The 15,851-nt window shown below is 49.6% G+C and overlaps 1 protein-coding gene across 1 annotated transcript in view; it reads right to left on the bottom strand.

Annotated features, from left to right (window-relative positions):
- LOC144175554 (2-Hydroxyacid oxidase 1-like) overlaps nt 1-13,774 on the bottom strand; it is a 51,143-nt gene extending 37,369 nt beyond the window's left edge. The window contains exon 1 of the mRNA XM_077704624.1: nt 13,641-13,774. Within this exon, the coding sequence (XP_077560750.1) occupies nt 13,641-13,774 (134 nt within the window). The remainder of the gene's footprint in view (nt 1-13,640) is intronic.
- Nucleotides 13,775-15,851: the final 2,077 nt, after the last annotated feature.

Below are 15,851 nucleotides of genomic sequence, written 5' to 3' on the forward strand. Positions count from 1 at the left end.
ACATGAATTTATTTCGAGTGCTTTATATATAGCGATAAATAGACGTTCCCGATGGTATGTCCTCCACAAGTTAGCGTAAACCACCGGCGTGGCCGGCCGGCTGAGCGTACCGAAGAGAACGTCTACATGCTGCGATGTCAAGCCGTAAAGTGTGTTTATACCTCAGGCATGCACGCTCGTTTCCCATCGCCGCGCCCTTCCTCGAGTGGCCGGCTGCGTGCTCGAACACCATGCGAAGGGTACCGGTGAAAGCTCAAGCTGTAGAACACTGCTGGAACTACACGCGGCGTCTACTGCGCCTGTGCGTATAGAAAGCAAGGTAAATATAACTGGTAGCGAAGGTTCCATAGAAGCCCATACGTTCAGAAAATGGCGGCTCTTAAGCTGCTCATGGGGCTTAGCGCCATCTGTGTGAGGAGGGAACACTTCCGGCGGAACAAAAAATAAACAGGATGTGACGCAAGATCCGGTCAGAAAGTGACGTCATTTTAGTGGCATTAGCGGGAAAATTTGACTTCAAAATAGCCTTAGCAGGACTCTGGTCGCTGAGGGCTCATGTCATTGCCATCTGACGCAAGTTGGCGAGCCCTTGGCGTGTGTGCTTCAAGTCAACGCCAGCTTATACTCGTGACTAGAGAAACGCACTTTAGCATAGTGTCGTATGATTCGCCTCGGGGTTTATAAAAGCAGCTTCTCTGAACCTTTATTCTGTATTCATGCCTTCCACTGCTGTATAAAAGCAATCAGTTGTTTATTTTGATTGCAGCGGGTGGCAAACGTACACCCCCCCCCCACCCCCCCGACCGGAATTTTTTTTCTGCCTTGGGATACAGAGCCCAAAATGACACTTGACCACTCTCCCCGGCCCCCCTTTTATATAAAAAACGTGCCCACTCCTCACCCCGTACCCGAACCGGTACGGAACTAGGTCAGTGAACCAGCCGCGGTGGCTCAGTGGCTAAGGCGTTGCGCTGCTGAGCACGAGGTCGCGGGTTCGATTCCCGGCCGCGGCGGCCGCTTTTCTGATGGAGGCGAAAAGCAAAAACGCCCGTGTGTACGAGATTTCGGCGCACGTTAAAGATCCCCAGGTGGTCAAAATTAATCCGGAGCCCTCCACTACGGCGCGCCTCATCGCCTGCGTTGCGTCGGCGCGTTAAACCCCAACAATCAATCATCAATCAACCAATTTCTACCAACGCCACTGCTAAGTTTAATAGCGTCGCACATACGCAGGTAGGCGTGCGTGCCTTAAGTATAGATCAAGGTTATATAAGGCTTGCTCAGTTTGTGTACTTCTGTTCTAAGAGAAGAAATAACGCAAAGTCATGCTATAATCAAGACATTTGAATTTTATTCCAGGATGAACATAAAACAAATTTACCACACTGCACGAAATGAGCACGTATACAATAAGTACAAAATGTTCGTGGGCACTACATGCATTATGATTTTCCTTACGCGCCGAAAAATTGACTTTACCCGTAACACATAGCATTATGAGCAATGAAAGCGTCAACAGCAGAACTACTTCGAAACAAGAGAAAAGAACTAGGCACTGCATCTTGACGTAGAAAACCGGGCCGCAGGAATGCCGATTCACGAAAGTGCAGCGAGCACACTGCAGCTGTCCTGGCGTCTTATCAAGTAGACAAGGGTTTCTACAGAAGTTCACTCAGCATTCACGCAATTATTAGGCAAGTGTCGCAACAGATAAGTAAAAAGAGGAAAAATGGATCAATGCAAACGAAAGTGACGGCAGTATGTAAAAGCACATAGCAGGAAAGATCTGGCAGCAGCGCAGCACGGAGCAGCACAACACAGTACTTCGATGGAAATTATGCTTGCGCATACAAGTGCGGGAAGCAACGAGCACTACAAGCGTTGTAATGCAATAGAGAAGACACTGAGATAGACAATTAAAGCGACTCGTTCAAATTCGAGTGGTACTACGCCGAGAAGTTCTAGAGTAATTGACACAACTAGCTCTGAGCCAGCCTGAGGTGAAATCAAGAGATAACTGTGACATAACAAAGCTTTACACCCATTTTTTTCGAAGCACCACCACGTCCCCTCACACAACCACCGTGCACATATTAACAGTACAATAGTTTCGCGTTACCTGTGGAAATGAGAGGAAAATGGTGCAGTAAAACGCCAGGTGTACGGGAGTTGCTGTTGCAACTTGTACAGCACATCGTTTCTGTAGGTACCGACGAAAGCGCTCCGCTCCAACCGTCGGCAGCATCGTCCCGTAGTTCACCGTGCCTGCCGGGCACGGTACTACACGTGTTCACCGACGATGCAACGCACCTCGCAACTCCGCGCACAGCAAAAATGAAGTGCACACCAAATTAACAAGGAAAAACCTAAGCAAATGCGCACCACCAAAACACGCGAGGGGCGTTTCCTAGCAGACGAACTTTAGGAGCGTCTTTCCGATCTCTACAAGGACTGCATCACAAATCAATGATATGTGCCATTCTTCAGAGGGCGCTACAAAAAAGATTGAGAATGAACGGCATTTTCATAAATTATTTATACACTGTGCCTAAATAAATGTGATTCAGAAATAAATATAGTTCGTAAAATATAATTGTTGTTTTATTGTTGAACAAAACTTGGTTTTTTGTTACTAGTGTTTGTTCCCTCCTCACCTAGTCGCGCTTCAATCGCCACTCCCATAAGCCCCCATGCTGCTGTCACTGGCAATAGGTTCTGAACCGCTTTTTGCCCGAACCTTCGCTACCATTTATATTTACCTTGTAGAAAGTACTCGGTTATATTGGCCTTTGCGCACGTTACTCGATGAGTTGTGCGTTACAGCTGTCAGCTGCGCTGTATTATACTGCCGCGAACCATACATTGGGTTTGTTTATTTGTGTTTTGCTTTTACCGCCCGGCTGCGCCGGTCTGTGTTATCTCTGCGCCAAGGGAAGCGCGTATTCCATTCTTTCTTTCTGTGCCGCATGTGTTATCTGTCGTGATAGGGAGAGCATTCCGATCTAACGTGAACAGCCCAGAATAATCTTCTTGGATCTACTATGTTCTCGATGTGAATCGACGTTTCGAGAACCACGCGCGCCGAAAGATAAAAAGCCTGCAGTGCGGACGCCGGAGGATTCGATTCGACGACACTCGCCTGTGCAAGTCACTTTGTTGACCGCTGCTTCGCCGCCTCTGTATTCTTTTGAGTTGTTAAGGGAGCACAAGTTCGCTCCAATAAACGTGTTTCTCATTCAAGACAACTGCATCGTTCTTGTCTTCGCGACATCTGGTGGTGGTGCTGGGTACTAAGTCTTTATGCCCTCTACGACATCTCGAAGCCGCCAAGCCAGTCCAACCAGAGAAAGCCCCCGACTGCAAGGATTGCTACCCGATTGCGGTCTTCTGCCAGAAGGGCCCAAGAGAAGGAACGCTGCAACCAACACCATGGTGCAAGAAACAACGTGGCCAATAATCCTGCAGCAGCCCCGAGAACCGCCATCGTTCCGGGGAGCCCCCGCTGAAGACCCCGAAGAATGGTTGGAGAAGCTGGAGCGCATCCGCATCTTCAACAGGTGGGACGACGAAGAAACTTTCCGGCATGTCTTCTTTTACTTAGAAGATGCTGCTCGAACTTGGTTCGAGAACCATGAGAGCTCCTTGACCGACTGGACTCAATTCAAAAGGGAGTTCCTTAAGACTTTCACTACCGTGGTGAGACAAGAGCGAGCTGTGCTTTTGCTTGAAACTCGAACGCAGCACCCCAACGAAGGAGTCGTGATTTTCGTTGAGGACATGAAGCGACTTTTTCGTCGTGCGGACCCTGAAATGACCGAGGAAAAGAAGCTCAGGTTCATAATGCGAGGAATGAAGCAAGAGCTTTTTGCTTGTCTAGTCCGTAACCCTCCGAAGACGGGGGCGGAATTCGCGTCTGAGGCGGCCGCGATAGAGAAGAGGCTAGAAATTCGAACAAGGCAGTACGACCGCCCTGTCAACGCGCTGTTCTCGGAGACCATCGGTGCCGCAAATGGAAGCTCCGATACATTGCGAGAGACCATCCGAGCAGTGGTCAGGGAGGAGCTTCGGAAGCTTTTTCCAACGACGCCGCAACCTCAAGTGGCTTCCCTGACCGACGTAATCCGAAAAGAAGTCCAAAACGCACTGGGAACTTCTACGCCATCGGAAGCACCCCGCGAACCACAAGCCATGACCTACTCCTCGGCTGTTCGTCAACCCCGCCCTGCTCCAACCCGTCGTCAAGAGGCCGAGCCATACCGCCGTCCAATGCCGCCCAATACCAATACCAGACGCCAAGGAAGACCGACGTGTGGCGAACGCCCGATAATCGCCCGCTGTGCTACCACTGTGGAGAGGCCAACCACATCTACCGTCGCTGTCCCTACAAGAGGCTCGGTTTGCGAGGGTTCTCCGTCGACGCCCCACGCCCCCGATACGGCCAGCGCCCTGCTGAGATCGAAGAAAACCTCTCCAACACCAACCGAGGACCAGCCCGCTTCAACCATTCACCGTCGCCCTACCCGTATCAGTCACCGAACCGCCGCAGCACTGCTGACTTCTCATGTGGAAGGTCCCCCAGCCCACGCGGGGGAAACTAAAAGCAGCAACTTCGGGAGGTAAAGTTGCACAACGGCGGAAAAATGAAAACCCTCCAACCACGCAGAGACTCGCTGAAGACCATCATTCACGACATGCCCTCAACCCGACGACCCGACCTAGCCCTAACGAGACTCCTGAACACGACGACAGCTACACGGCGCGACGCCTACCCGACCTGACCGAGACGTCCGTTGAGAAGACGACGACAAGGACGGCGCACAGTGCCCGACCGTCAACACGTACAAGCAGAGATACGACGCCCCGACGAACCCGGAACTCGAGGAAGACTGCATCTGACGTCAAGGTGTCCATCGACGGCTTTGACGTAGTCGCCCTCGTAGACACGGGAGCTGACTATTCGGTAATGAGCGGACCATTTGCGTCTAAACTGAAGAAAGTTATGACCAGATGGGACGGTCCGCACATACGCACAGCAGGAAGCCACCGCGTGACGCCAAGTGGAACGTGCACATCGCGCGTCACCATAGACGGCACAACGTACCCTGCGGCGTTCGTCATTCTGCCTAACTGCTCCCGCGACGTAATTCTTGGAATGGACTTTTTGATGGACAACGGTGCAATAATCGATCTGCAGACCAAGTCAATAACTTTTTTCCCCCAATCACTCCATGACGCCGGAACCGAACCCCGAACGACGTGCTGCTGTAAGGATTGCCGATGATCATGTCACCCTGCCACCCCGCGCAAGCTTGATGGTCGCAGTCTACTGTGAAGATGCTGCTCCTGACGTCGACGCTATCGTAGACACCGATCAAAGGGTGCTTCTCAACCGTGGTGTGTCGGTCGCAAGAGGCATTGCGCGCTTCAAGGAACACCAATCCCACATTTTGGTTACGAATTTCACCGAGGAGTACCAGAATTTAAACAAGGGCGCGGCATATTGCATTCCTCGAAAAAGCGCAAGAAGCAAGTGACGTGATCGCGGTCGCCGACTTTGAACGCACACCCGTAGAAACCTTCAAGCTCCCGCAGCCTTTCGACGTGAATCCGGCGCTACCGCAAGAACAACGGAACAAGTTATTGGCTTTGCTGCGTCGCTATAGCGAATGTTTTTCATCGAGCGCAAAACTACGTCAGACCCCTCTAGCGAAGCACCGAATAATAACCGAAGATGGAGCCCGACCCACCCGACAGTCACCGTACCGCGTCTCTTCACACGAACGGGAAGCCATCCGGACTCAAGTCGACGACATGCTCAGCGACGACATTATACAGCCCTCGAAAAGCCCCTGGGCTGCGCCCGTCGTACTCGTAAAGAAAAAAAGACGGCACATTAAGGTTTTGTGTTGACTACCGGCGACTGAACAAAATCACGAAAAAGGACGTGTACCCCCTCCCCCGAATCGACGACGCCCTCGACCACCTCTGCCACGCGAAGTACTTCTCATCGATGGACCTGAAGACCGGCTACTGGCAAATTGAAGTGGACGAGAGAGACCGAGAGAAGACTGCATTTATAACCCCAGACGGCCTATACGAGTTCAAGGTGATGCCGTTTGGGCTGTGCACAGCACCAGCGACGTTTCAAAGAGTCATGGACACTGTGCTAGCTGGCCTTAAGTGGCACACCTGCCTCGTATACCTCGACGACGTAGTGGTATTCGCCCGGACTTTCGACGAACACCTTGCAAGGTTGGTAGAGTCTGTACTCGAGGCCATTCGTACGTCGGGGTTGACGCTGAAGCCTGAAAAGTGCCGTTTCGCATACGGGGAACTCAAGTTCTTGGGCCACGTCGTCAACGCCGCGGGAGTCCTAGCTGACCCGGGAAAAACTTCAGCCATTGCGAACTTCCCAAGGCCGAAAGGCAAGAAGGACGTGCGAAGATTTCTCGGGCTGTGCGCATACTACCGGCGCTTCGTCGCAAACTTCGCACCCATTGCAGAGCCACTCACGCGCTTGACGAAAGATAGCACCCCTTTCAGCAGGAAAAACGACCAAGAAAAAGCATTCTGCGAGCTGCAAAAACGCCTGCAAAGACCGCCCGTGCTCGCTCATTTCGACGAAAATGCCGAAACGGAAATGCACACGGACGCCAGTGATATAGGCTTGGGTGCCGTCCTTGTCCAAAAGCAAAGCGGCTGCGAAAGGGTAATCGCCTATGCCAGCCGTGGTCTGTCGAAGGAGGAGAAAAACTATTCTGCCTCTGAGAAAGAGTGCCTGGCTATTATATGGGCGATTTCAAAATTTCGCCCATACGTGTATGGAAGGCCATTCAAGATTGTAACAGACCACCATGCGCTGTGTTGGCTCGTCAATTTGAAGGACCCCTCTGGTCGTCTTGGGCGGTGGAGCTTGCGCCTGCAGGAAATCGACGTTACAGTCGTTTATAAATACGGCAGGAAACACTCCGACGCCGACTGCCTGTCCCGCGCCCCCGTCGACCCACCACCACAAGACGCTGACGAAGACAGCGCGTTCTTCGGGATCGTGACGGAGAGCGAGCGACCTAGCCGCCCAGCAGCGTGCCGGCCCCGACTTACGCGTCATAATCGAGTACCTTGAGGGATGCACCGTTGCCGTTCCTAGGACCTTCAAACGCAGCTTACCAGCATTCAGCCTGAGAAACTTCGTCCTCGTGAAGAACAATTTCAGCCCCGGAACAAGAGCGAATTACCTTCTCGTCATCCCCGCGGACCTTCGTTACGAAATTTTGGAAGCGTGCCACGACGACCCGTCTTCCGGACATCTTGGCACAGCGCGCACTATTGGAAAAATCAAGGCGAGGTACTACTGGCCCGGCCTTTCCTCTGATGTCACCCACTACGTCCGGAGCTGCCGTGACTGCCAGCGACGAAAAACGACGCCGACAAGACCCGCCGGACTTCTGCAACCGATTGCCGTCCCATCGAGACCATTTCAACAGATTGGAATGGACCTTTTAGACCCGTTCCCTACGTCACGATCACAGAACAAGTGGATTGTCGTAGCGACAGACTACATGACGCGCTACGCAGAGACCGCCGCTCTTCCGAGGGGGACTGCACCAGAAGTGGCAAAGTTCTTTATAAGCCAAGTTGTGCTGCGACATGGAGCCCCGGAAGTCCTAATCACCGACCGCGGAACGGCATTTACTGCGGAGCTGATGCAAGGAGTATTACGCTACAGCAACACGGATCACCGAAGAACGACGGCGTACCACCCCCAAACGAACGGACTAACAGAACGTCTGAACAAGACATCGCAGATATGCTGTCAATGTACGTTGACGTTGAACATAAGACTTGGGAGGAAGTGCTCCCGTATGTCACGTTTGCGTACAACACGGCTATCCAGGAGACGACGCAGCTGACGCCGTTCGAGCTTGTCTACGGTAGAAGGCCAACTACGATGCTCGACGCCATGCTTCCGCACGTAGAAGACGACTACCTCAACGCCGACGTCCACGGATATCTTCAACGTGCGGAGGAGGCCCGCCAGCTCGCTCGAGTTCGTATAACGGACCAGCAGCTGGTGGATGCGGGCCGCTACAACCTCGGACGCCGAGACGCCGAGTACCAACCAGGGGATCGTGTGTGGGTTTGGACTCCCATCCGACGACGCGGACTCAGTGAGAAGCTCCTGCGACGGTATTTCGGACCCTACCAGATTCTACGACGTGTCGGCCAACTTACCTACGAGGTGATCCCCGATGGTGATTCCGGAACATCACGACGACGCACGCGGCCCGAAATCGCTCACGTGGTTCGCTTAAAACCTTTCTACGGACGATAACGAATTTTATTTTTATTTTCGGGCTGTCGCTTATATTAGCATCGGGTCGATGCACTCTTAGAGGGGGGGGGTAATGCCGCGAACCATACATTGGGTTTGTTTATTTGTGTTTTTCTTTTACCGCCCGGCTGTGCCCGTCTGTGTTATCTCTGCGCCAAGGGAAGCGCGTGTTCCATTCTTTCTTTCTGTGCCGCATGTGTTATCTGTCGTGATAGGGAGAGCATTCCGATCTAACGTGAACAGCCCAGAATAATCTTCTTGGATCTACTATGTTCGCGATGTGAATCGACGTTTCGAGAACCACGCGCGCCGAAAGATAAAAAGCCTGCAGTGCGGACGCCGGAGGATTCGATTCGACGACACTCGCCTGTGCAAGTCACTTTGTTTACCGCTGCTTCGCCCCCTCTGTATTCTTTTGAGTTGTTAGGGGAGCACAAGTTCGCTCCAATAAACGTGTTTCTCATTCAAGACAACTGCATCGTTCTTGTCTTCGCGACAATACTCTTGGTCCGGATATTCTTACGAGTGCCATTTTGGTCAGATGCGTTCGGTGGCGGCTTAACTCCCCGGCATTCGTGAATACCCAATGCGACCGAAGTGTTTCTGCTTCTTAAGATATTTTTGTGGGACGTTGCAGATCTATGATTCAAATGTCTGTGTTGTTCACAAGAGCAGAGGGAGGCAAAATTTGTGGTGCTGGTATAACAGGGGTTTGTGAGCGTCCTTCAGTTCTTTTTTCTTGGCTAGGTATTGGAAGGACATTCCCAGAAGGTAATATCTGAATTTCTAGCATTCCCAGACGAGTGCGAACGCTTGCTTCGCTATTTGGGCACAGAGGAGGAAGCGTTGTCCACTTCCGTTATGTCCGCTATTTTGCGTGACCAGTACGTTACGACCTGCCAAGTCTCATCGCGTTGCTTCTGGTGGAGAATGGCGTCGAGTCCGCACGAAGATGTGTCCGCTGAGATTGTTGTGGGCGTCCTTAGGTCGTACAGCGCTAACACTAAGGAAAACTTAGGAACCTATTTACATGCGTCCAGAGCATCTTGCTGAGGTCGGTATCACACAAATTATCCATTGGAGCTCAGCATTAAAATAAATGGCATGAGCATGTCGGTCATGCTTATACAATGCTTGCAATGCTTGACCAGGTTTAGGTCGCCATGCCTAAACGTCCACGAAGCTCAGCTTTCGATGCTGGTGGTGATATATACCGGGCGGCCTCAGAACTTGCTGCTCGGGTGGATACCACGTTTCTGCGGTGAACGTGATGCATGTTTTCTCGGGTAGTTGCAGCAGTGTATGGAGGTGATGGTCGTGTTCCCTAGGAGTGCGTCCGAAAACAAAGACATCGTTGATGTTGTGAATCAAACGTGCTAGCAATGACACCCCTGCGGCCAGTTGGAAATGCTCTTGAGCTGAGGCTGTCCCGGATAGAAGGCTGTTAAAGCAATATCAGCCGGAAGGTGTACTGAAGGTTGTCAGCAGGTGACTCTGTAGAGCGGTATTCACCAAAATCCTGAGTTCGCATAAATTTTGGAGGACATCCCTGCCTCTGCTAACTGTGGCAGCGAGCGTTCTGCTGCTAAATCAGATGTCATTCTCGGCTTACACTCGGCTTACACTCTTGGCTTATATTCAGTTCTGTGAGATGCACGCAGAAGCGGATAACTCCGGATCCTTTAAACAGCAATCATAGCCTCACACAACTCAGTTGGCTCTTCCACAGGTGCGATGATGTCTTACCGTTGCATGCTGTCTAACTCTTCCTTGGTTTTGTCGTACAGAGTTAAGGGGCCAGACGTGGAGAGGCTAGTGTGAAAAGCCTGGCGGTGTGTTGTAGCTTGTATTTTCCCTAAAAACATCTATGTGCCTGGAAGAAGGGCGGGTACGGCTTTAGTCGCGGCGACGTCATTGCTTCTAAGTGGCAGAAATGCGCGAAAAGTCCCAGCGCTTCAGTATGTGGCTTTTTTAAAAATATCTTTTTGAGACTATTTTACCACGAAAACGACTTGCACTCTGCGCTTGCCAAATGCTGTCATAAATAGACGAGGCACAGCTTTAACCGTAAGTGGGTGCTGTCTGTCCACCCAACTTCTTTAGGGGTGTACGAAGCTTGTATTGACGAAACAATTTCCGATACGCATGATCAGAGATAGCTATTTTGTCGTTTCCTCTGTCGATATTGAAGCGAAGTGGCGGTTAGCAATGGTTACATCAATAATCGACTTGTCTAGAGATCTTCCGGCGTAGTTTTACCCGCAAAGGCGACGTGGGGGCTTGAAGTGGGCTGTTTGCGGATGACAAGCGTACCGAAGAGTAGTGTTTCCTTTTTTGACAGTTGTTGTAGATTGATCCTTGCGCTGGGCAAGCCGCACGAGGATGGGTATCTCTACTTCATCATAGGCAACGTTTGTGTTTGCACGGCTTGGGTGCAGCATTTCACCGGGACGCCTCTGATTGCTTCGATGTTCGTCGTCTTAGATTTTGTCGTTGAACACAATATATGTTCAGATCTTCCGCCTCTTAGTAGTGTGGCGCCGATTGCTGGCTTGCGACGCCTTCACTGCTGGATTTGACAAAGCGTATAAGCGATTGGTCGAGAGTGACCTCTCCGTCGAGCTTGAGTCCTTGGGACGATTGCATGCCTCTAGAGCGTACACGAAGACGGTCGTGTTACAGGTAGCATCGAAGACTTCCGTTGTCGGAAGTGTAGGAGAGCTTGTGAACCGCTGTCCTGCACTCTTGGACTGATTCTGTAGGTTGCTGAAAACAGTTGTTGAATTTTCTCTGTGGAAAATCCCATTTGGTCAAGGTAAAAAATATGGCTCGTACGTTTCGTCAAGCTTGTGCAAGTCCTCGGAGTAGGCAGCCGAAAGGTAGAATGTGCATGGGATGTCCTCGGCTTGTGAAGCCATCAAGTAGATGAGCGCTCTGACTTTCTGCGACTCTAGCCGATGTTGAAGTTCTGATGGCGAATGGAAGTGAAGGAATCGTGGTTGCCATGATTGCCAATCGTTTGCAGCGAAGGTGGCGATGTAGGTGCTGTGGCTCGACGACTCTGACACCATGTTATGTTCTTCACAGCACACTGTAGACAGGCGTCTGGTCGGGGAGCCGAGCGTTCGAATGACAAGTCTAGATGCAGCGATGTCCAGCCGTGGAGTGTCTTTACTCCTCGTCACGCTCTCTTCTACCCGTACGGCGCGCTCTTGCTGCGCACCCCACTTGCTGCTTGACTGACTCAACAAAAGGGACAGCAACTTCTTTCAAAATACCCATGTTTTCCTACAGTCCGTATGAGGCCAACTTGTTGCATTGATTACGCACCCATTGAGTCCGTGACAAACTATAAATAGCTTGGAGTGCATATCACAACCGATCTAACCTGGAGTGTTCATTGTAATTACATATTTAAAAATGCTAACCGAATGTTAGGTTATCTCCGGCGCAACTTTTCATCCGCCCCTTATTCTAGGGGAAATATGCGCCGTTATATTGAAATAGGAATGCCGAAGTCATTTCCTTTAATTTTTATAAGATGGTGCTACGCTCGCATGCGACTCTTCTCTTCATCGTTCAGTGGTCGGAGTTGGTGCACTAGACCCTAGCCATGAATACCTTCGCTGTGAAAGAGAACAGGTCTTCCTTTCCTCCAGCGCCGCTGTCTAATGCCATGCGGTCGTCCGATATCCGACACTTGATGACATCGCCAAGCCCTCTATTAATGACGTCTAACGATTCCCTTCCTTGCGAACGTCAGCAGCCGAGCGACGCAATGCTGTACTGGAAACTTTTTAAGCATGACGAGCATCCACGGGAGAGTGAAGGCGAACTTTGGTGTCACTAGGAGCACTGCCGGCGTGAGTGCGCGGAGCGCGGTAGCAGCGCCGCGGTGCGGCCGTGCTGCTGCTTTAGCTGCCTGCGCCGTGGTCCCTGTTCTTTTGGCCCACAGTATCTTCAGTAGCGAGAACAGAGGTAAAGTCCGAAATTGGTGCCAGTAAACGTCATGAAACATCAAAATGACCAATGAACACAGCCTTTTTGTAAGCCGGAAGCACGTGACAAAAGCTGAGAGCCAATCAAAAAAGCTCTCGCCGAATTCAGGAATTCACGGCGATTTCACGAAGTCGAGTATAGGCCGCCATATCACGGAACATTCAAAAATATGCCCCTTGTGTTTTGGGGCAAAAATATCGACTTAAAGGAGGTGCAACTAGCTGCCGTAAAACATAGTCACGGCTCGTCGGTCATGGCTTTTACCCGTTCTTTTAGTGACGGATCACCGAAACGTTTCGTAAATCTGTCCAAATAGCGACATTTTATGGCGTATTTTTCCGAAGAAAAGAAATTACTTTCGCATAGCGCTAGTTTTGTCCGCTCTTTCCATATATAGTGAAAAGCGTCTCCTAGAATACGCTTCTGAAGCAAATACCAATTGATACTATAGCTATACTATGCAGAACTTGAGTTTCTGGGGCCTACATATGCCTAAAACCCACTTTCCAGCGCCGGTTATAGGCGCCTAGAACCTTCATTTTTCTGTCCTAACGTTTCGGTCTCTATGAACCATCAACTTCTGTCGGTATGAAACCGACGGGCCCGAATACTTCAAATTTTGGGAGCTCATTTCTACTCTGACGTACTGCTAACTCAGGGGCGATTTTTGGAAATTATACCCACGGGCGAGAAATACAGTAAAATTGTTTGCACACGCTCCTATTTATCTAATTTCTGCTTGGGCATATCGAACTAGTCTTTGCTGATATATGTAATAGTCTTACAATTTCGTAAAATAGCCTTACGACATAGCCCTAGGTAACCATAATGAGCCGGTTCCAAAGTTCGTAGTACTTTCGTTTTTTTTTTACTACTTCCTCTTATATAAACAATTCGTGTACATCATGTACTATCTTTTGGTGTATCAGAGATAATCCCTGGTAACTTGGAGAGCATTTCGCAATTTATTAGTGAAAACAATATTGTTTATTCCAGTGTTCCAACTAGTCTCCGGAGTTTTAGGTGCAAACGTTGAATGGGCAAAACTGTGTTTCCTCGTCTCACACACTCGTTCAAAACAAGTGGAATTTTTGTGTTCGGTGCTGAAGGTACATTCTTTCGCGCTTGTGAATCGATATAAGCATTGATTACGAGCGTTTTTATCAGATATTTACTGAATGTTTTACGTAGCCTTCATTTTAAATAAAACGTGCACCTTTAAATTTGGCTTGAATAAAGAAGGCGTTGGTTTGCTATGATGATATCTTCTAAAGCAACCCATTGCCAAACCCGGCGCAGGCTTTCGTACCTGTTGAAGGCACGTCGATTCTCATGTACAGTCAGATTCTCTCCATGTCCTCCTTGTATGTAAGCCGCAGCATCTGGCCCCATTTTAGCCAGGCCAAGCTGCTCGATGTCTTTTAAGCCCATTGAGCCAGGCATCGCTTGGTTTCGCCCTTTATCTAGTCGTTTCGATTCCTGAAATGGGTACAAAATACTGGTGACAAGGGACATCTTCATTTCAGAGCACACACAGGAACAGCGACAGGAACAGCGAATTAAGAATTTCAGCACTCCGTGTGACCCGCCTGCTCCATAGTAAGCGTGTTGAGCGGGGCCTGACGCTGCCTGCGCTCGCGGGAAGTGCGAGGAGGTGCACCTAACCACTACAAATGCGCTGTCATGGCTGCAGCCAGCCCGCGAAACTAATGAACCCTACCGGGACCAATGCGCAAATGCCCAGCCGGTTCCCGGTCAACACGGTACGCACGTACAACACGGATAATACGGAGAGCTAAAACTCTAGATTGTGCCGAAACAAAGCTTGTGGTAATGTTTACCTGTCGACATGATTTTATTACCTTATTGCTTTATCTACTTTTACGTGCCGCTCTTTGCCCCAGGTGGCCTTGCGCCAAAAAAATACAACCATCATCGCGATCAACATTTACCTACCGCTGTACCAATTAAGTTGACTACTTTGATCTGGCAAAAGATATACCAGAGATTACTGTAAACAGTGCTTTAAGGTATAGGCTCTATGAAATCAAGATTTTGGGTTTTGTTAAGCCACTAAAACCCCGTACCTCTTCGAGTTGCCTGACTCGTTTCTTGTCTCGACCATGTCCTTGCCGGCCGTCTGAGATCGACCAATGATGCCCGTTTCTTTATGCAAAATGGAGGGTTATTAGTCTTTCGAGAAAAGTTTGAGAAAGGGGAAGATCGCGTGCCGTAACGCCCATATAAAATAATACTGACCAGAGGGGTGCAATAAACACATGGCATATTGTTACGTGTAGGCTATGTTTGGGTTGGATGTAATGAAAATTAAACCAAGGAACTTGAAACTGCACTCTGTACAGCGGCTCTTTTTCTGGCTTTAATAAACTCCCGCCTCCAAATTGCGAATAAAAATGCGGTTCTCTGCAGGGTATCGTTTGATCGCGTCATAAATCGTTCATAGGAGCCATGCAATGCGAAATTAGAAATTATGGCTTCGTAGTTGCCTAGCCAAAGGCTGGTTTCAAATCTTGTGGAAAAGAGATTGGGAGATGGCGAGAATTCCATGCCTCTTCTACTGATAAGACAAGAGTAGTATTATCTACGGCTGATCAGTTTGTACGAAAGCCACCCTATATCCGGGGGGTTCCTGCATATATTTTTGACAAGCCACCAAAAGTTTTCAGTATTTTCGCGGTTTCTAAGCCCACCTGATACTAAGCACCATCCCTGACTTTCTGAAGAAAAAATTAAAAAGTTTGCACGCCGTTGCCAGACCACTCGGCATGCTCGCTCGCTTTGTACCTTTTTTCTTTTTAATATTTCCCAAACCAAACGTTATTCCACGGCGGTGCCTTGTTTAGATAGTTTAGGATAGAAAAAGAGGAAGGAAGAAATGTATGTTTCATTTTTCGAATCTAATCACCCCCCTTACTTTGGGCATCGTGACCGTGAAGGAAAGGGGCTGCTTATAATGGATTAACTACGGTATATACCTCATCTACCAATTATTCGACGCAGTTCAGCAGCTGTATATGCCGAGAAGAGTTTCACTTTGCCATCCGGCCAACTTTGAGGGTAGGGTTCTTAACCTGTGTCCAGACGAGAGCACCTTCAGAAGACGGAGTGTGGGGTTGAATTCGTGGGTAACTTCGGTAATGCTGCGTACTGAAGGCAATATACAAGAATATTCAGATCATAAGATTAGCTCACCGAGAACAGGAGTATGCCACTCTTGCACCTAGCTTTCCTGAAATATGTAGAAAAACCAAAAATAGGAAGGCAGTTGTCGCCACCACTAACATCGGAAGTGATTAAAATTGCCTGACAAGTATTTTAACAATACACATTCACACGTTTCTAAACACTACACTAGAATGTTTTTGTAGTGTCATGTATAAACATCGAAGAAAGAAAATAGGAAGATAGAAACAATGGGATGGGAGCCCGGGCCCTAGATCACGCGGCGATTTAAAACACCAACACGTATGTTTCAAATTTTGTGGGTTACGTCGTGCGA

The sequence above is a fragment of the Haemaphysalis longicornis genome, unplaced genomic scaffold, assembly GCF_048455015.1.
Source record: "Haemaphysalis longicornis isolate Haplotype H1 unplaced genomic scaffold, Haemaphysalis longicornis Haplotype H1 scaffold_3, whole genome shotgun sequence".
NCBI lineage: Eukaryota > Metazoa > Arthropoda > Arachnida > Ixodida > Ixodidae > Haemaphysalis > Haemaphysalis longicornis.